The 22369-nt window shown below is 38.0% G+C and overlaps 1 protein-coding gene across 1 annotated transcript in view; it reads right to left on the bottom strand.

The window, feature by feature from the left end:
* The window catches only part of LOC126335348 (uncharacterized), a 213364-nt gene that overhangs the window by 1282 nt on the left and 189713 nt on the right, over positions 1-22369 (bottom strand). Inside the window, exon 2 of the mRNA XM_049998533.1 lies at positions 12733-12891. Coding sequence (XP_049854490.1) covers positions 12733-12891 — 159 coding nt within the window. The remainder of the gene's footprint in view (positions 1-12732; positions 12892-22369) is intronic.

Here is a 22369-nt window from a genome sequence, read left to right as displayed (position 1 = left end):
TTGCGAGAGTTGTGGTCAAATATTTTAATCACTTATTTCATTCCTTAGCAAACAGTGGTGGCTGTTTCTATTCCTACTTTTATACTTCTGTACTGCTATTACTTTCAAATAACACTTAATTTTCCACAACAAATTTCGTAACTGTCAGCCTGTTATTAGTATACATATTAAAAAAAAAACAGTTGCCTACATTAAGCTCAAGAATGGACACCAAGCATTATCCTTACAACCACATTTTTGTGCAATGAAGAGATTCACTTTGTGTTTAACTCCCCCCCCCCCCCCCCCTTCTTATCCAATCTGGTAAGTCTCCCCTGACCTGGGTTCTGGGTGACTTTTCTGAACTATATGCCTCTTTCTAAACCTCTCAAGTCCTTTTCCTTCACCCCTCTTCCTTCCCTTCAAACCTTCTGCCAGAAGAAGGAGTCACTGGTTCCGAAAGCTTGGAAAGTGAAACCTTTTTTTTATGTGTATTCTCCTGCCACTGCTTGGTGAGTACATTTTTTTAAATCTATTCAATTGCATTATACTGTCAAAGATATATAATATATTACTCCTAGTTTAAGTACTGATCAATATTCATTTTCAGAAATTTTGAACAGTTAGTTTTACAGATTTCCTTTGCCCTGTGCTGCATTGTTATTGATGATGATATTTTTTTTTGTCTTGAACACAGTTGCACAAACTGTGTTCTTTCTAAGTCAGTGACTGCAATAACAGCACACAAATCACTATATTCAATGGATTTTTACTCTTTAATTTCTTTTTAAACAGTGGAAAGTCCATGGAGGAAAAAGTTAATGCCTGTATATTGGTTGTTAATCAATTTATATGAACACACTGTCGTTTGTTTCATGAGTCCCTCGTCATTGTTCTTCTAGGTGAAAATAAGTTTACAAATGTCTTTAATGGGTCAAAAGTAATTTGAAGTGAAAAAGTTTGGTGCCTCACACTGTACATAAGAAGAAAAGAAGTGCTCCCACAACTAAACCCTCTGAAAAGCCAGTAACAATTATGGAACAAACAAGAGAGTGTATATACCCACAGAAGACAGTCAAAGGTAACATAAAGAGGAAAGTGCTTGCTGTCACTGACAAAATGATAATACTGTCATGCAGCAGATCACTTTGTAAAGTGATAGAGGCAACGTGACTTCATTTGTTGTCAAATGTAAACTGTTCAGGTGATGAATTAACATTGCAATACAGTACAAGTTCTATTATATGTGGACATTTCTATGTGGCAGTTGAGTCTATATCAGCTGGCCATGGTCTCCACTACACTTTTGCTCAGTAAATAGGAATATTTAAACAGAGAGTTTCATTTACGTCGGAATCATAATCCACACCCAGTTTCTCACCTCCAACCTAAGTGGCTCTAATTACCATGGTGGTATGGAATACATATTAACGCAAATCTTGAAAATATGTGTATCTTTTTACTAACAATAATTTTTACATAAAGGTACAGGAACCCAATGTAAACAATATAGGATTTAGTTTTAAATTAGTAATTACTGAACACAACATTTAAGTCACATTTTTCATAAATTACTTTCCATATATTCAGCAACCAAATAAGAGCAATGTTAGAGTGGTATACTGTGGACTGTCTTCCTGCATGAGTTGTTAATTTTGACTGAGCAGGACAATCTATTATGAAGTACATTGATCCACCTTGCCACAAAGTTTTAATTATCACCTTGAAAAAATAAAGTTAAATAATATTTTTTTGTTTATTTGGAGGTATATGTCTGCAGCCTCAGTACAACACCAGAGGAGCCAAAATATCTCCATTTTATCTTGGCGCATCTCGCAGCATATTGTGGCACAATCGAATGAAGATTTCAGTATCAGAACTCCAGGAAAGTAGCTTCAAACAAACAATAATTTCATGAGACCTGAGTTACTTCCAGCACATACTACGTTGAAATAACTTATGGGAAACATGCACATATACTCTCTCTCTCTCTCTCTCTCTCTCTCTCTCACACACACACACACACACACACACACACACACACACACACACTCTCAGTGAACATTAACACTACCACACAGGCAAAGATGACCAGCATTACAAGTTATAAATAGGAAAAATTAATAATCAACCAGTGAGGTAGAATTAACTCTGTCCCTCCACTTTTTGACAAGGCAGAGAGCAGGATTCCATGCAGAATTTAAGCAAAAACCTCCATGCTAATTTAATATCAATTGCTTCTTTAATAGCACTAACCAATAGCTGGAAGTGCATGCCAGAATCTCCATCTTGCTGTATTCCATAGGATGACTGTTGCTAAGACAACGTTCTGCAATGGCAAATTTGCTCATCTATTGTAAGCATATGTGAGGCTTCTGTTCATACACCGGTCCCCCATAGTCGTGACAGTCTGGCCTATATCTGACATGCCACAAGTGCACAAGTCTGACATAGATCAGTATCACCCCTTACTGAACCTAAAAGGACCCTAATCTTAGATGGTGCTCAAAAAACACATTTCACACTATATTTCCACAAAACGTGACCTGTCCTGTTGAAAATGCTCCCTTCTTAAGGTAAAAAGAAGATAGTCTTTGGTGTTACCTATTACTATTGTCACTCACCCACTGCACAATTAGTCAATAGTGCAATGCATGTCTGATCTGTCTTTCACTAGAACAACTCTGACAAAAAGTGATCTCAAGATGAGCCAACTCAGCTGACAAACTCCGGGGATCCATTAGCTGGTAGATGCAATTCATTGTTAGATGACTTCCTATAAATGACGTGTCCCGATATATCATCAAAATTACTCGTGACCAAACTCATTGAGGTAAGAATAGCACCCATCCTTTTCCACCTCCATTGTGAAATGAATATTTGGGTGGAATGTATCCAGATGTTCTAAAAAGTTATAAAAATTCTGTCATGAGCCCAAACAAAAAAGTATCATCTACATATCTGAAAAAAAAACCACAGGTTTCAAAGCTACTGACTTCATTTGCCTGCTCACAGCAATGGTCACTGAACAAGAAGAGAAAGGCAACCCATCTAGAAATAAGTCCATTAATTCAACACCATCATCACATGAACAAGCAACAAGGGAAGAAGCAACAACAGAAGAACCAATAACATCAACAGAAGAAATGACAGAAGAAGAATCAATAGGAGCTACTCTTAACAAGAGAAAAACTTCACCACCATGCCATTTAAGGATATTTAGTAGAAACTGGGAGGAAAAAACATTAAGATAAGTAATCTACAAAAAGCTTTATCTGGCCAGTTTAGAGTAGATAATTTTGATGACATCACATCTAGAATAGCAAATAACAATATTACTATGCATTTGAATATTGGAGGTTTATCATGTAATCTGGTCAGTAAGCTTCATGACTTAGAAATATTTCTAGAGAGAACAAAATAGTCCGTAAAGGTTATTTGCTTAAGTGAGCATTGGCTTAGAGATGAAAATATAAATTTATTGAACAAACTTACAGATTATGAAGTAGCAGCTATCTTCTGCAGAGACAATGGGTATGGTGGTTCATGTATTGTGGTTCATTCATAAGTAAAATAACAAATTAAGCAAAATTTCAATAATTTAAATGAAGACTGCACATTTGACAGTTGCTGCACAGAACTTAAGGACTATAACATGCTGATATTCAGCATGTATCATATGCCTGGTTGCTCAGTCTCCTGAAGTTTTCTGGTCAAACTTGAAAATTGACTCTACCAAGTCAAAACTGAAAAGTTACGTAAACAAAATTATTATTTGTGCTGATTTTAATATAGATGTGAGAAAAAATGACAAATTTGCCTTTAAGAAGAAGAAGCTGATGCCCACACATGGTTTTATTCTAAATTTTGTAGAAATGGCAAGGGTAACTGCTTCATCAGCATCCTGCATAGATAACATTGCTAGTAGCTTAAACTACAGTGTAACAGAAAAATGTATAGTAAGCTTAGGGATCTCAGACCACATTGCTCTATTAGTGCCATTACCCTGTGTTGGCACAAAGCACACAAATAAGAAAATCAGATATTTTAGACAATAAAATCAGCCTCATCTCATGGCCATTTACTGCTAAGTCCTCAGTAAATGAAAATCTCAATAATTTTCTGAAGGCCTTCTTGATGGTCTTCAATGAATGTTTTCCTGTTATAGCCGTAAAAACTGACACACCCAAGAAGGGGTATTCAGATTTCAACCATGAGTAAAAGAGAACTTCATATGGAGGTGAAAGTCAATCAAGACCCAGAATTCTTAAAGTATGTAAGGCAATATAAGAAAATCTTTGATAAAGTTGTCAGACAAGCCAAAAAACTGGCGAGTAATAATTACACTTCAAATGCTAAAAGTAAGTCTAAAGCAATAAGGACCATTATAAAGACTGAAATAGGTATCAAAAAAGGCAGACAATGGAAACTTGAACTGGTGGTTAAAGGTGAGACTGCTTGGGATCCTACACAAATCTGTGAAGCGTTTAACAGCCACTTCATAAATCCATGTAAAAGTGATAAACTTTCACTGCCAAATGTGTACCATGTTTCCAGTTTATGTAACCCCACTACATTTAAATTCATCCATACATCCTATTGTGAAGTAGCTGATATCATAAAATCCTTGAAGAATTTAAATTCTGTAGGCTGGGATAAAATTCCTACAAAAATAATAAAGGCAGTCACCGATAGTATTGCACATCCTCTGTCGCTTATAATGAATCAATCTTTCGACGAAGGATGTTTTCCCAATAGACTGTAGTACGCTGAAATACGACCTATTTACAAAAAAGGAAGACACAATGAAGTGAGAAATTATCAACCAATCTCATTGTTATCATTATTTTCCAAAATATTTGAAAGAGCTGCATGTAACCAGATAGTTAACTATAATAATCTGCATAATATTATCCAGAAAAATTAGCATCGTTTCCAAAGAGGACACTGCACTGTGCAAGCCATTAATGAACTTATAACAAAAATTAGTAGTAGTCTAGATAAAAATATGAATGTACCAGGCATCTTTTATGACCTAAGTGAAGCCTTTGACACAATAGATAAGAAACTACTACTTTGCAAGCTACAGGTATACGGATTTAGTGAAAATGTACTGAGGTGGATGACATCTTACCTATTAAACAGGAAGCAAAGAATAGTAACAGAAAAATCTTATAAGAGATTCTTCTCAATTTGGAAAAACAAAGAACAAAGTGTGCCACAAGGATCAATATTGTTCTTGTATTATATAAATGACCTGCCAACTAACATAAATTCAGACACTATTCCTTATGCGGATGACTCTACAGCAATAGTCTGTTGGAAGAAAAGTGAAAATTTAATTAGTCATATTCAGCAGTCTCTGGCTGAAATTGAGACCTGGGTGAGAAATAATGGTCTTAAATTAAATCTAACAGAGACACAAATCATTCACACTAGAAATACCTTATGAGGACAATCACCTTGCCACTACAAACTGTATCAAATTTCTAGGTGTAATGCTGAACAATAATTTATCATGGACAGACCATGTAGAAGTCATGTGTCACTGTCTAAATAGTCTGATATGAATATACTAGAGGGAAACATTCCACGTGGGAAAAATATATCTAAAAACAAAGATGATGTGACTTACCAAACAAAAGCGCTGGAAGGTCGATACACACACAAACAAACACAAACATACACACAAAATTCAAGCTTTCACAATCACTGGTTGCTTCTTCAGGAAAGGGGGAAGGAGAGGGAAAGACGAAAGGATGTAGGTTTTAAGGGAGAGGGTAAGGAGTCATTCCAATCCGGGGAGCGGAAAGACTTACCTTAAGAGGAAAAAAGGACAGGTATACACTCACACATACTCACATATCCATCCGCACATACACAGACACAAGCAGACATTTGTAAAGACCTTTAACAAAAAGTGTTGAGAAAGAGAAGTTCCTTTTGCTGGAGACTATCAAGAGTCTTAATTCTTATTGTGCTCTTCCCCCTAGGTTACAGAGCCTTCCAAATGTCCACAAAGAATGGTTCCACTTAGAACAATTGTGAGTAATACTGTTGCTGCAAGATGATGTGTAGTGAAACAACTTGCTACCCATTGATACAACTAGTAGGTCTGAGTGAGCAACACATTGAGTGTAAAGGTACTAACAAAAAGAAACAAATTATTGTTTGAACTAAATATCCACATAATTTTATAATCATTTAGTAAAAATGTTCACATTACAGATTAAATAAAAAAGAAACCCACTAATGATGGCACAGAGGTGCTGACATATGTTTGGGAACTTGGAAAAATGGTGTTTTGCATAACTGGCAGACCTTTCATCCAACAATTTTAACTGCAAACACAGTAAACACAAGGTGCTGCAAATCCATATTATGAATATCAACATGACAAGCTAAGTAAACTAAAAAGTTTATTGTACTCTTCACTCCTCTCAAATCTTCAGTAAAGACATTGTGTAATGTGGACTATGGATGGAAGTAGGATGGAGGGGTAGGTTACAGGAGAGACAATTTATAGGAAGCTTACTCACACTGACTTGTATCTATAGACCAATAATTGTCACCATCCAGTTCAGCATGAAGGGGTACTTCATATCTTCATTCACAGACGCTGAAAATTCGTCAGCTGTGTTAGTCCATCCTGAGGTCACCTTTCATCAAAATGATTATATTGAAAGACAAATCAGACATGCATTGCACAGACAACCAGTCATGCCTTGGTGAATAGTGATAATATAGCCATTTTGCTTGATGCAGGATGCATCTCCAACAAGATTGGTCATATTTTTTGGAAATATTATATGAAATGTGTTTCGATCACCATCAAAGATTAGGATCCTTTTACTAAAGGTAAAGGATGATATTGGTTTAAGTAAGGTAGTTGTTTACTGCATTCCTTGCATTTGAGGTATGTCACCTATTGGTCAGACTACCAGGATTGCAGAGGGCACGTGTACTGAGCAGAAGCATTACACATGCTTACAATAGCTGAGAAAATCTGCTATTGCAGAATATTGTCTTGCACTGGTCATCATATGAAATTTGACAACATGGAGATTCTCACATGCACTTCCAGCTATTGAGATAGTATTGTTAAGTAAGCAACTGAAATTAAATTAGCAAGTAATCTCTGCAGCAGTTTTGCCTTAAAAATGACAGTTTGCACTTGTCAAAATATCAGCAGTTGTCAACAATGCTTCCCAGCTGCATTTCCATAAGTTATTTAAACAATATATTAATTATATAACTTAATTTTTTGCATATTCATAATTAAAACCTCATAATGACCCCTTGTGTCTACTCAGTCTATGATTTGATAGATGAATATTGTCAGTAGTACACATGTGGTGATCTTACACACCATCATTTCTTTCAAACAGATGGAGCTTCTTATTCACAAATGACATGGTCATTACACAAGGAGCAGACAAAATCCAAGTTCTTTGGAAATTGGTTGAGTGTCTGCATGTGGTAGACTTCATCACTATTTGTTTTTTCATGAGAAATATTTATGCATGTTGATCCCTTAAAGGAATAATCTATGAAATGAAAGAGTTTACGAGAGTACAGCAAACATTTCTTGTGACAATCAAGTCACACTATAGACCGAGCACTCTAAAAGTATGGCTCAATTTACTTATCAGTTTATCTCTGTGAATATTCCAGCAAAATGTGTTGTCTACCCACAGTACAAGAGATTTAGTCTTCATTCAATAGCTTTATATTCCATGACTATAGGTTCTTCTTCAACAGACAGACAGAAGATAATATGAAGAGTTTAATCCTTATCTAGCAAGAGGTTATGATCACAGTGCCAGTACAACAGATTTTGCTGTCAACTACATGAACTCTCATCTGCTATGGTGAAAAGTTCTGAGCACAGAATACAGGAACATTTAACGTTAAGTTTTCTAGGAGAACATGAGGAATGGGCTCAGGATTGATTTTTGAGGAATTTGTGAGTTTACTGGTATTACATCTGTCTGACATGTTCTTCCATCATGTGTTACTTCTAGCAGCTGCCCTCTGTTCGATATCTATGACTGTAAAAACTCTTTGCATACACCACAGGAATCTTGTTTGATAAGTATAGAAAGTGGCTGGATAGATCAAACGTTTTTGTGAAGTCAATAAAAAATTTAGAACCACAGTGTTTTTCACTAAATGAGTATAATATTTGGTCAATAAACAAAAAGAGTGTTTACATTACCAGATTTACTTCAATGAATGCCGAACTATTATTCTGATAGTAAGGAGTTACTTTCAGGGAAACTCATTACTAATGGATACATAACATTTTCTATTATTTTGGATACGATTGAGAGGATGAAGACTGGTTGATAGTTACCTTCTACTTGTCTGCCTTTTTGTGTCATGGAATAATCTTAGAGGCTTTGAATGGCTGAAGGAAAATGACACTGATCATGGAGTTGGTGATTAACTTACACTGGCTGTTTGTGACTATTTAAGTGGTCAATTTTGTTGCTTCTGCTGAATTCTATGTCCTCTTTAAGAGTATTATACAGCCACCCCACCGTGCTATAAGACCTGCAGAAAGTTCTAGCAGTTGTACAACTGGTGAACATGTTTACATTTTTGAGCCAGTGCTCTGAGGTACAAATAGCATCAGTTTTCAAACTGATGTCTGACAAGTAGACTCCAACCTCTAACTCTATATTACTTATTACCTGGGTACTATAACAGATAATTAAGGCTGACTTCTTCTGGAAAGATTACTTGAGTTTACTGGATTTCTACTGTTTTATTTGTGACAGGTTTGTACCTACACTTTCAATTGTCACTCTGAGCACACCCCCATTTCATAATGGGTGAATTAAGAGGTTAAAACCATTTTGAACATTTTAAAGGAAATGTTGCATGTTGCAAGTTAAAACCATCTCTGCACTTTAAAAATTAATACTTCATACATGAACCATGGGCCTTGCTGTTAGTGGGAAGGCTTCCATGCCTCAGTGGTACAGATAGCCATACCATAGGTGCAACCACAATGGGAGAGGGGTAACTGTTGAGAGGTCCAGCATGTGGTTCCTGAAGAGTGGCAGCAGATAGTGGGAATTAGTGAAGTATAATGGCAGGAGAAAAAAGACTTCTGGTTAGCTGAATTCAGGGTTATAAATACAAAATCAAATAGGGATAATGCAGGAATAGGTTTAATAATGAATTAAAAAATGGGAGCTACTACGAACAGCATAGCCAGGATAGACACGAAGTCCACACCTACCACAGAAGAACAAGTTTATTTGCCTACTAGCTCTGCAGACATTGAAGAGATTCAAGAATTGTATGATGACATAAAAGAAATTATTCAGATAGTGAAGGGAGACAAAAATTTAATAGTCATGGGGACCGGAATTCAATAGTAGGAAAAGGAAGAGAAGGGAAAGTAGTAGTTGAATGTGGAATGGGGGTAAGGAATGAAAGAGGAACCCACCTGGTAAAATTTTGCATAGAACATTACTTAATCATAGCTAATACTTGGTTTAAGAATCATAAAAGAAGGTTGTATACATGGAAGAGGACTGGAGACACTGAAAGGTTTCAGATATATTATACAATGGTAAGACAGAGATTTAGGAACCAGGTTTTAAATTGTAGGACATTTCCAGGGGCAGATGTGCATTCTGACCACAATCTATTGGTTATGAACTGTAGATTAAAACAGAATAAACTGCAAAAAGGTGGGAATTGAAGTATCTGGGACCAGGATAAACTGAAAGAACGAGAGGTTGTAGAGTTTCAGAGAGAGCATTAGGGAATGATTGACAAGAACAGGGGAACGAAATACATTAGAAGAAGAATGGGTAGCTTTGAGAGATGAAACAGTGAAGGCAGCAGAGGATAAAGTAAATAAAAAGATGAGGGCTAGAAGAAATCCTTGGGTAACAGAAGAAGTATTGAATTTAATTGATGAAGGGAGAAAATATAAAAATGCACTAAATGAAGCAGGCAAAATGTCTCAAAAATGAGATCAACAGGAAGTGTAAAATGGCTCAGCAGGGATGGGTAGAGGACAAAAATGTAGGGATGTAAAGGCACATATCACTAGAGGGTAAGATAGATACTGCCTAAGAGTCCTTTAGAGAAAAGAGAACCACTTGTATGAATATCAAGAGTTCAGATGGAAAACCATTTCTAAGCAGCCACAGGTAAGCAGGTATGTGGAAGGGGTATATAGAGGGTCTATACAAGGGTGATGTTCTTGAGGGCAATATTATGGAAATGTAAGAGGACATAGGTGAAGATGAAATGGGAGATATGATATTGCACGAAGAATTTGACAGAGACAGAGCACTGGAAGACCTAAGTTGAAACAAGGCCCCGGGAGTAGACAACATTCCATTAGAACTACTGACGGTCTTGGGAGAGACAGCCCTGACAAAAATCTACTATCTACCTCAGGCATCAAGAACAATATAATAATTACAATCCCAAAGAAAGCAGGTATTGACAATTGTGAAAATAACTGAACTATCAGTTTAATAAGTCATGGCTGCAAAATACTAACATGAATTCTTTACAGACAAATGGAAAAACTGGTAGAAGCTGATCTTGGGGGAGAACAGTTTGGATTCCGTAGAAATGTTGGAACACATGAGACAATACAGAACCTGTGACTTACCTTAGAAGACAGATTAAGGAAAGGCAAACGTACATTTCTAGCATTTGTAGACTTAGAGAAAGCTTTTGACAATGTTGAATGGAATACTCTATTTCAAATTCTGAAGGTAGAGAGAGTCAAATACAGGGAGCCAAAGGATATTTACAATTCGTACAGAAACCAGGTGGCAGTTATAAGAGTCAAGGGGCATGAAAGGGAAGCAGTGGTTGGGAAGGGATCAAGAGACAGGATTATAGCTTATCCCTGATGTTATTCAATCTATACATTGAGCAAGCAGTAACGGAAACAAAAGAAAAATTTGGAGTAGGAATCAAAGTCCACGGAGAAGATAAAAACTTTGAGGTTTGCTGATGAAATTGTAATTCTGTTAGAGACAGCAAAAGACCTGGAAGAGCAGTTGAACAGAAAGGACAGTGCCTTGAAAGGAGGCTATAAGATGAACATTAACAAAAGCAAAATGAGGATAATGGAATGTAGTCTAATTAAATCAGGTGATGCTGTGGAAATTAGATTATGAAATTAGACAGTTAAAGAAGTAGACGAGTTTTGTTATTTGAGGAGCAAAATAACTGATGATTGTCGAAGTAGGTAGGATATAAAATGTAGACTGGCAATGGCAAGAAAAGCGTTTCTGAAGAGGAGAAATCTGTTAACATCAAATATGGATTTAAGTGTCACGAAGTTTTTTCTCAAAATATTTGTATGGAGCCTAACCATGTATGAATGTGAAACATGGACAGTAAATAGTTTAGACAAGAAGAGAATAGAAGCTTTCAAAATGTTGTGCTACAGAAGAAAGCTGAAGATTTAGATCATATAAATAATGAGGAGGTACTGAAGGGGAAGAGGAATTTGCAGCACAACTTGTATATAAGAAGGGATTGGTTGGTAGGACATGTTGTGAGGCATCAAGGGATCACCAATTTAGTACTAAAGGTAAGCGTGGAGGGTAAAAATCGTAGAGGGAGACCAAGAGATGAGTACACTAAGCAGATTCTGAAGGATGTAAGGTAGTTGCTTGGAAATGAAGAATCTTGCACAGGATGGTGTAGCATGGAGAGCTCCATCAAATCAGTGTCTGGACTGAAGACCACCACCACAACAACAACAACAACGATAACAGAGTTAAATGAATATAAAATTTAGCATAATACTAGACATCTTTACTGATATGTTTTTATTATTCATTTTAGATACGGCAGTTACCAACTGAAGATTAAATGCAAAACACACAATTTCCATTACTGAAAATTTCAACATATATAATGACTAGATAAACAGATGCGTCACTTATTGAGATTTACAAAGCTGATGTCAATAATTTTTTTGTTAATGTATCTTTGTGACTGTGAATATCACATCTGACACATAAGGATCAGTGTGCGGTCATCTCGAAGATTCCATTTCTCAACTGGTCAACTTCATGAGTTGGATGCAATAGATCGATAAAACAAAATGAAAAAACAGCTGCAGACTATCATTACTACTGAGTTTGAACAAGAAATTATGATTTCTTGTAAAACTGAGATTAACATTTACCATGGTGCAACACTAAATCAAACGTTACGGCAACAGTGTAAATGTGATAGTCTTCTGACACACTTTCAGAGGCGGTAGTAGGGAACAAAACAAGAAAAGATGTTAGATAAATATGCGCTCTAAAATGTGTAGCTTAGGAGCTAAGATCACTTGTTCATCTCTGCTACTGTGACACACATATCTTCTTTGCTTTCCATATCATGAGAGATGGTAGCATGAACCAAAACAAGAAAATAATGTTGAGTGAAAGGGGGTCCGAAGTGCACAACTTAAGAGCTACAAGTACTCGTTTATCTTCAATACTGTGAAACACACTACTTCTAGTGACCAAATGCTCATAGCCCTTAAGAGATGCATTTGAGAGCCAATGTTTACTGTACTTTTTTTGTTATTTTGGCCCTTACTACCACCTCTGACAGGTTGTTGGGGGAATTCTGGTTCACCCTGTGTATACATTGTTCAATGTTCACAAGTTTCTCTTTCACACACAAAAAATAGTGTATATGAAGTGAACAGAACAAACCTAAATTATAACTACTGAAATAACATGAATATGAAAAAAGTACCTTGAACAACGGCCTTTAAACAGGCAGGTTTCACTTCAAGCAGGCCCCCTGTAATCTTGCTAAAGTCAGGTAAATCATCACAGTTCTCAGTCTCCTGTGGATTGGTCTCACATTTTGGATCACTGTCAGAAGTGCACTTGTAACATTGCAGCCCATCTCCTGAAAAACAAAAACAGAACACTTTAATAGTGCCAGTGCTGTGTTCTTCAATCACTGATTTCATACGACTTTAAATCACATTCATGAAACAACAAAAGCAAACCAAGTGTTTCATCTAATGATGCACATTACCCATTGTGTGAATTATCATTTGACAGTCATAGTACCATCCTAGTGATGAATGTTATCAATTGAAGTTGATGTCAAACTTACTTCACTTAGTGACAAAGTGTTTTACTACAGACCTTGTTTCTTTAGATGTTGAAAAAAAATATTTGTGTGTCAGAAATGCATACTTTATTATTATGAAATATAAGTTTCTTACTATTGCTGACTGTTAGCGTACTGATACTAGAAAATTAACTTCTCTCCTAGACCTAGGTTGTGTGAAAAATGTTTTGTATAGCTGCCAGATCCATCCTTCTGAGAGTTCAGTTCAGAGGAACACATCAGCCTCTAGTCAATCACAATGCTCTGTATATTCTACAGGCACTTGAAACAATTGAGATATTTTTGAATTGTATGGTGAAAAAAGAATAAGCTGTAGACCAAAGGGGTCTCTTCAAACTTACTTAGACAGTTTCTTCATTATTATTATTCCTTTTGTGTGGAAATTTTAATGTTCAAAATGTGCTATTGGGCTCAGTATCTGCCCCAGGATTACAGCTACTAAGAAACTCTTAATGTCACCAAATTTTGAATGTTTGTTGAACAAGGGACAGAGCACACACTACAGGTCTGCAACAGAATCATCCACTGCTACAGATCTCTCAATACACTCTCCAACCGATGTAAATGCTGCTCAGTAGGAAGTAATTGATGACTTACATGCTAGTGACCACTACCCAATCTGAACAGATCTGCCGAACAGATCAATGGTCAAAAGAAACCTGCCACAATGAGTGCTTTGTAAAGGCAAACTGCACCTGATACACCCAACTTCCTGTGTTTGAACCTTGTGTTAACATCAAGGACTGGGTGGATCATATCACTTGAGTCTGGATTGTTCTGTAATTTCATATTCTTTTTCTTCACTCCTATGTACATGAGAAGTACAAATGTTCATGAAATATGTTTTCATGTTGATACATTTCATTTTATTGTTGTATATTTCGATATTATTGCTCGTTTTTTGCGTATTTTAACTTAATGCTACATAAAATTACACACTATTGCTTTTTTATCCTTTTCCATAAATCACCACACCCTCAGTAGATTACTCCATTGGAAACATATTCAAATACAACATATTGTAAAAGTAGACGACAGGAAATAAATTACCTCTAAAAATGACTTAATAGTGGAATAATATGTGATTAATTGCATTTTGATGTTAATTTTAAAGCATACAGTTCAACTCAATTTTCTAAGATTCAGAATTTCGTTTGTGAAAAGTGACTTCTATTTATTCAGAATTAGGAAGTGCATGCACCAAGAAAAGTTTGCCACACAGTGTTTCTTAATAGTTCACAATTTTTGTGTTCATGGAGTCTCTTGTTGGATCAAAATTTGTGTGTTGAGAACCTTATTGGGAGCTCTGTTGAGTGTTGAGAACCTGACTGGGTGCTCTATTTAGTCCCAACTTAAGCGATATATTAAACAATACATAAAATCCAGCCATCCACATTTAAGTTTTCTATGATTTCCCTAAATTGTTACAGACAAATTTTGGGATGGTTCCACTGAAAAGAACAAGCCAATTTCCTTCCCCCAACCCTTCTTAATCTGTGCTTGTACTCCATCGCTAATGATTATGCTGTTGACACAATGATAAAAATCTTTTGTATTTTACCTATTTTCATAACATAGGCACGCACATATTTTGTGTGTTGAAATTATATCAAAATCCAGGCTCTACTTATTGTGAACACAATCCTCCACACCTTTGAAGCATTCATTCCACAGTCTTCATGCCAATTACAAAATCAGCCTGTCCCACGGCTGAGTGACAAGTGCTACTTTGGAACCAGGAATGGTGGGGAAGGTGGCTCTGTGTAACTTCAAGATCCAGCTAACTGCAGATCAGTTCATAGTCTTTCTGTGTAGTTAAGTGCTTGAAGGCGAATTATTAGGAGAGTAATGAAGGCTCATAGAAATAATTCCTGAATCTTAAAACAGTCCCAAGAGTTTGATTGCACAAAAAGCAATCACAAGGGTATCTGGGAGAAGTATGAGGTACTCAGAGATTACTGAAAGGCTACATAGGAGTCTCCAGACCAACCTACATGACATAGCAAAAACAATTGTGAAACTTTTCATCATTCAAGATTTAGCTTCATGGAGCCATAAAATTGTTGCTGAGAGGAGTGGATGAGACTTCAGTTTCAACAATGAAACACTGTGGTCACAATAGGGCCGTTACAGCATTTTGTGGCACCTCACTCACAGGGAGAAGTTAACTTACTTTCGCAGCACTCACTAGTGTTACACTAGTTGGTTTTGTGCTTTTGTTACCTTTTAATCTTTATTTTTATTATTATGCTTCGTTATCGTAGCAAATTGCAAATGTTCCATGATAACTTTCATATTTTTCCGTTGAGTGTTCTTTATGATCGAAGTCTGAAAACGGTTATCCAGGTTTCACAAAAACAGAACGGAGCTGATGCCCACACTGGGTATATATGAGAACGGAAGCCCAGCTGACGAAGAAATTTTGATTAAAGGAGGAAAATACAGTTGCTTACGGCGATATTAATTACATAAGAAAAAATCAGAATGGAAAAGGTAAACATGTTCCATTAGCGCCCTTGTAAAATTTGTTTCATGTGTTTGTATGTTTACATTTTCGCTAGCAAATAAATGTCGATGTTTTGAAATATGTATTGTTTCACTTCACAGCACGTGAGTACACAAAACTGATCAATTTGTTATAAGTTATGAAGTTTGTTTTGGCCATTAATACACTTTATCGTTCCTATTTCCTCAATTTCGATACTATACACCGATATTTTTTTTTAAATCATGGATGGTAAGTAAAATTTTGTGAATGTAATTCTCTAGCGTACATGTCAATTCATAGTGTAGAAGAGTTCTTCAAAAATCCTTAGAGCTTAAGTGAGGATCATGCAAATACTGTATCGTTAATATTGGCTTATACATGTATTCAGTTGTAAACTTCAAGTTTCTAATGTGGTTTAATTATAACTTACACATTGACTTGCCCAGTATATGAAGTGCTGTAAAATTTAGTGAACATAATTTTCTAGTTTCTAAAGTGTTTTAATTGTAAGATATACTTTGACCTGTCCAATATCTGATGTGCTGTACTGTACATGTAAGATTTACTGGACCAATAAATACAATACAATACCACTTAACCTCACTTTCACTGGTCGAAACTAACCTATGCGAATTGACATGATGTAAAGCGCTGTAACAGCATGAACACACCCTGAAGTGATGGTGAGTGATAACGCGTGACGTGACGGCCAGTATGAATAGGCCCTCCGAGTTCGCCACACCTGCGCTAATGGGATCTTAAAAAATGAAATGAAATGATCCGTGTGGCATTGTTGTCCTGGATGTCCCGTCCGGGGAAGTTCGGCCGTCGGGTGTAAGCAAGCACGTTACCACTCAGCTAAGTAGGCGGACAATGGGATCTTAAATAGAACAGATTAAAATGCTTTGTTATGGAGAAATACAGTAATTGATAACCATACATGACCCACTAGAAGACATCACAAACCCCAAAAACCGACGCCCAATTAGTTTGCTAACACCTTGCCCGAAGTATTATGGTTTTAGGCTTATAATTTTACTTAAGAGACTCACTGTATCACTAACGGCACAACTATCCGAGCACAACAGTTTCGCTTCACACATAGCAAAAAAAATTTAACTTTGCAATCTGATCAGCAGCAATCTTCCTGTATCTGCAATGTGCTGTGAATCTGAAAAACGCGGCACATCATGTTTCCTGCCCCACCCAACCTGGCCACACAGGACGCGGGCAGGCGGTTTCTACTGTGGCCTTGAGCGACATGGCGTCGGTGATATGTTTATTATTGCATCCTGTCGGTCAAAGAGAGCGCGGCTTTGACGCGGCGGCCAACGACAGGTTGTCTCAAAACACAGATTAGCCGCCGTGGCATGCGGCTGTTTGTGCATTTCTGCTGTGTTCTCAAGTAGCAACGGCGGAAAGCATATCTGTCGTGTCAATAAGCGCGTGGTGCAAACAGTGGACATGATGGAAACAGAAAAGAATTATCGAAGAGGTGAGAATGTATAACTTCTTTTACCTCACATTCCATGCAGATTATACAGTGAGGCGACGAAAGTAATGTGACAGTGACATGGACGTGTACATATAGCAATAGTATCGCGTACAGAAGGTATAATAGGGCAGTGCATTGGCGGAGCTGTCATTTGCACACGGGTAATTCATGTGAAAAGGTTTCTGACATGATTATGGACACATGACGGGAATCAACAGAACGGAACGATAGATGGAGCTAGACGCTGGACGCTTGGGACATTCCATTTCAGAAATCTTTGGGGAATTCAATATTCCGAGATCGACAAGAATTTCAGTGCTACCAGACAAGCAAAACTGCATGAAATAACCGCAGAAATCAAAGTGAAACGTAAGAATAACGTATTCGTTAGGACAGTGCGGTGAAATATGGCGTTCATCTACTACGTCAGCAGACGACTACGCGAGTGCCTTTGTTAACAGCATGACATCGCCTGCAGCACCTCTTCCGGGCTCGTTTGATCGCGGATAACTAGAAAATCGTGGCCTTGTCAGATGAGTAAGAGCAGATGGTAGGATTCGAGTATGGCGCAGACTCCACGAAGCCATTGACCCAATTGTCAACAAGGCACTGTGCAAGCTGCTGATGGCTCCATAATGGCGTGGGCCGTTTTTACATAGAATGGACCGGGTTCTATGGTCCAGATGAACCGATCATTCATCGCCCGACTTGGGACGTAACAGAGAGGTCACTTTGCGCACACACTCCTTCACCGGCAACACTTTCGCAATTATGGAAGGCTATAGAGATAGCATAGCTCAATACTTTTGCAGGGAGACTTCCAACGACCTGTTAAGTCCAAGCCACACCCAATTGCTGCACTTTGCTGGGCGGAAGGAGGTCTGAGACGACACTGGGAGCTATCCCGCGACGTTTGTCACCTCAATGTAATAACATTTTGATGCAGATCGAAGAATGGAGGAATATATTGGGTTTGTGCATAAGTTCGTAGCATTATCCCATTAGTTTAATAAACACAACAGATACATGATAAAGACTTTAATCATAAATAATATAGTCTCGTTAACTATTTACAGAAGTCTGCCAACGCTGGGGTAACTTTCCAATTCTGCGATTGAAGAAATCACGTTGTTTTGAGGCGAAGAACTCATCGACCCATGTTCTCCAAGAGTATTTTTCATCCAGAAAGGAAGTTCCTTGAAGGTTGTTCGATAGAGAGCGAAAAGGTGAAAATCTGAGTGTGCAAGATCAGGTGAATAAAGTGGATGTGTAATGACTTCCCAACCCAATTCCCGTATAATGTTTTTCGTCAGTGTAGCAGAATGCGGCGGACGGGCATTTTGCATCTGCAGGACGTCTCAGTTGTTCACAATAAATGTCAGCAGTGATGGTTACACCTCAGGGAGGCGACTCAGCACATTACACTGTCGCTGTTCGACCAGAAGCATAACATTATCTTTTGTGGATGCGCGCAGGTCTTTGTACAGTGACTTGCTGGTTTGTTTAGTCTCAACCATTCATTTCTTTTCCTTGTGTTAGCATAAAGACACCATTTCTCGTTACCAATAACGATACAGGATAGAAGTGATCGGTGTTGTTCACGAGCCAATTGATGACGAGTGAGCGGAGGTGCACATATGGCCATCCGCTGATATTTTTGCTTAGAGCATTTGGTAACCATACACCCGGTAAAACTTCCTGGCAGATTAAAACTGTGTGCCGGACCAAAACTCGAACTCGGGACCTTTGCCTTTCGCGGGCAAGTGCTCTACCATTTGAGCCACCCAAGCACGACTCACGACCCGTCCTCACAGCTTCGGTTCTGCCAGTACCCCGTCTCCTACCTTCCAGACTTCACAGAAGCTCTTCTGTGAACCTTGCAGAACTACTACTGGAAGAAAGGAGATTGCAAAGACGTGGCTTGGCCACAGCGTGGAGGATGTTTCCAGAATTAGATTTTCACTCTGCAGCAGAATGTGCGCTGATATGAAACTTCCTGGCGAATTAAAACTGTGTGCCGGACCGAAGCTGTTAGGACGGGTCGTGAGTCGTGCTCGGGTAGCTCAGATGGTAGAGCACTTGCCCGCTAAAGGCAATGGTCCCGAGTTCGAGTCTCGGTCCGGCACACAGTTTTAATCTGCCAGGAAGTTTCATATCAGCGCACACTCCGCTGCAGAGTGAAAAATCTCATTCTGCATACACCCGACTTTTTAGCTTTCCGCAGCGCACGCAAATGTCGCACGATGGTGCCAGTCCTGACGTGTTTATAGTGTATAAATACGTTTAAACGACCTTCATCAAATCCCGAAGGTGTTCCTGAACGTGGATAATACGGAGGTCAAAGCGAACCTCCTTAAAACGAGAAAACCATTTTCTTGCCGGGCTCTGTCCAGTGGCATTATCCCTGTCTCTGCTGCTGCCACTTCTCTACTGAACTCAAACAGATGTCGGAAATATTTCGATTTCTCCACTTAGCACTCCATTTTATAGTGCCTACAGCTCCACTCACTATCTCCAAACGACAAAATCACAGAATATAATCTCAAATAGCAACAGTAAACTACAAATGAAAAATGACAATTGATAAATAAAACCATAGCAACCGGAACACCATCATATAAAACAAAAAAGGCAACGAGCTAACGCACCAACAAAGCTGCTAAACTGAATCAAAATGGTAAATATTACTGCATAAATTTTAGCTTTCATACATGTTATATTTTAGATAAAATGTAATGAAATACAGCACGGTATTAACTGCTGCGAATCAGTTAGCGTAAACTACAATTAAAGCATCTGGAAGATACAGTGGAAGTACATAAGCAACAATGTGATAAAACGGAAAACAATGTGTAGAAAATCGGAAGAGAAAGAACAGCCACCTTTCTTGAAATCAGATTTCATGTAAGCCAGTTATGTGTCTCATTTAAACGAAAACTGATTGTCTAATCCTCACATGGTATTTCTGACGGCGAATTAATGATTCCACATAGTCGTTTCATAATGGAGTTTAAGCAGTACCTTCGATCTTATGAGAAATAGATTTGGCATAATTTTGCCAATGCTCCATGCTCCAAATAATGGCTGTTTGCATAATATTTGCAGTCAGTGAAGAGACTACCTACCAATGGCCTAGCCAGAGTGGCAACAGTAGTTCCCTTAGATCACCCAAGATAACCGCTATCGGGCTTGGCTACCACTTGGATGGGTGAACGTCCGGGTTCAGCCGAGTACTGTTTCCAAGCGGCGCGCACTCGACCCTTGCGAGATCAACTGAGGAGCTACTTGACCAAGAAGTAGCGACTCCAGTCAAAAACTGACAACGGCCGGGAGAGCAGTGCTGATCAGGTGCTGCTCCACGTCCACATCCAGTGACGCCTATGGGCTGAGAATACATGGCTGTCGGTCGGTCCGTTCAGCCTTCAAGACCTATTCAGACGGAGTAAAATGTATTACCTACTGAATTGCGAATGAATAACACAAACATGGAAATTAGATCTTATAGTTCAGGAGAGATGTTTGGTTCTCTTTCCTTTAAAGGTATTTAGTTATTCGTATGTGATACAGTGGTATTCTACGAAACTGCCCCTACTGAAAATGTGATGCAGCGATCTGCAGTTAACTGCGTTATGAGATACTAGAGGGTATTTCTGTGGCTATGACAGATTCAACTTGTTGAATGTCGACACAAATCAGATAATTTCTCATGCAGTTGAGCAAAACATTTCAAATTTTAATACACCCTTGCTTTACTGTCTTGAGGATGTTGTACTTGAACTGAAGAAACCGACTGCTTTGCCTTTGTTTATAGTTGCAAGGTATGTGGAAAAACGCCATTCACAACAAAGTAAATGTTAAATAAACTAATGTAGTCTTCAAAATATTTTGACTTTGCGTCAGGTTTTACTGAATATAAATACTTCAATCCATCTGTGACATGACTCAGTCCACCGGTGTTTAATAGTATTAATCGAAAACAGTATTGGTTGCAATTTTAGTTTTTTTTTAATTTAACAACTACACGTTTCAACTTATTTAGGCATATTCAGGCTGATCTTAATTTGGTATTTCTTAGGACGATCCATTAGACAGTGTAGCTAAAGGGCATCGTCGAGTACACCAGGCCAACATTGCCTTCGTTAACCTCAGTAAATACTTTCTAGATGGACGTGAGAGACTCCAAGACCTGCAAAATGCGTTCACGTTCACAGGAGCAATTAATAGAATAAGTTGGGGCTTAAGTAGGTAGCATAATGCACCGTAGAGTCATGTGCTAGTACGCTCTGGTGCATTACGCTACCTACTTAAGCCCCAACTTATTCTATTAGTTGGTCCTGTGAACGTGAACGCATTATGCAGGTCTTGGTGTCTCTCACGTCCATCTAGAAAGTATTTACTTAGGTTAACGAAGGCGATGTTGGCCTGGTGTACTCGACGATGCCCTTTAGCTACACTGTCTAATGGATCGTCCTAAGAAATACCAAATTAAGATCAGCCTGAAGATGCCTAAATAGGGTGAAACGCGTAGTTATTAATTTAAAAAAAAACTAAAATTGCAACTAAGACTGTTTTGAACTAATACTGGACATAAATATCTATTTGATGAATCCTTCCTAGCATATTACTTAACCATATCTAAGACATACTTAAACTGGGAAAGACTTGACCTTAAGAACTCACAGAACTTTGTTTTCGTTTGATAATGACCACTGATAAGTGTTATGAAGAAACTTTTGTCAAACACTGTCCTAAAAGATGAGATGCGTTTCAACTTTCCCGTTACGTAACTGTTGGAGTAAAATGTCTTCTTTTTCATCATGTTCTTCCAGCAGTACGTAGAATAATAAATCGCTATAACTAATTTGCTAAGCGTACGTATGTTACGGAGTAACGCACGGACAAAAAACGCATATGTTTATCACAATAAGACTGATCTTTTCTGTCAGTGTACAGTACAGTACGTAACAAATGCAAAGCTGCTCCCTTACAGGTATTGTTAAAAAGGTCGACAACCATGATCACAGAAGTGTGTACGGAGACCCACCATCGACTCTAATACAAATTCTAGGAAGCCGGGTATTTGGCAAACTACCTCTGCGGCTGCGACAAGCATAGGAATCGAGTACAGACCCTAGAAGAGGAAATCTATTGGTGCCATGTTTGGCGATCGAATTGTCCATGGAACAGGACCGCTGCGACCAAATCAAACGAAATATACAGTAGTTACTCTGTACCGAGCCTCCAGCGACCATGAGAACCTTATA

This window comes from Schistocerca gregaria, chromosome 2, assembly GCF_023897955.1.
Source record: "Schistocerca gregaria isolate iqSchGreg1 chromosome 2, iqSchGreg1.2, whole genome shotgun sequence".
In the NCBI taxonomy this organism is placed as follows: Eukaryota; Metazoa; Arthropoda; class Insecta; order Orthoptera; family Acrididae; genus Schistocerca; species Schistocerca gregaria.
Note: the sequence above shows the minus strand (reverse complement) of the source record. Positions and strands in the feature narration are given on the sequence as shown.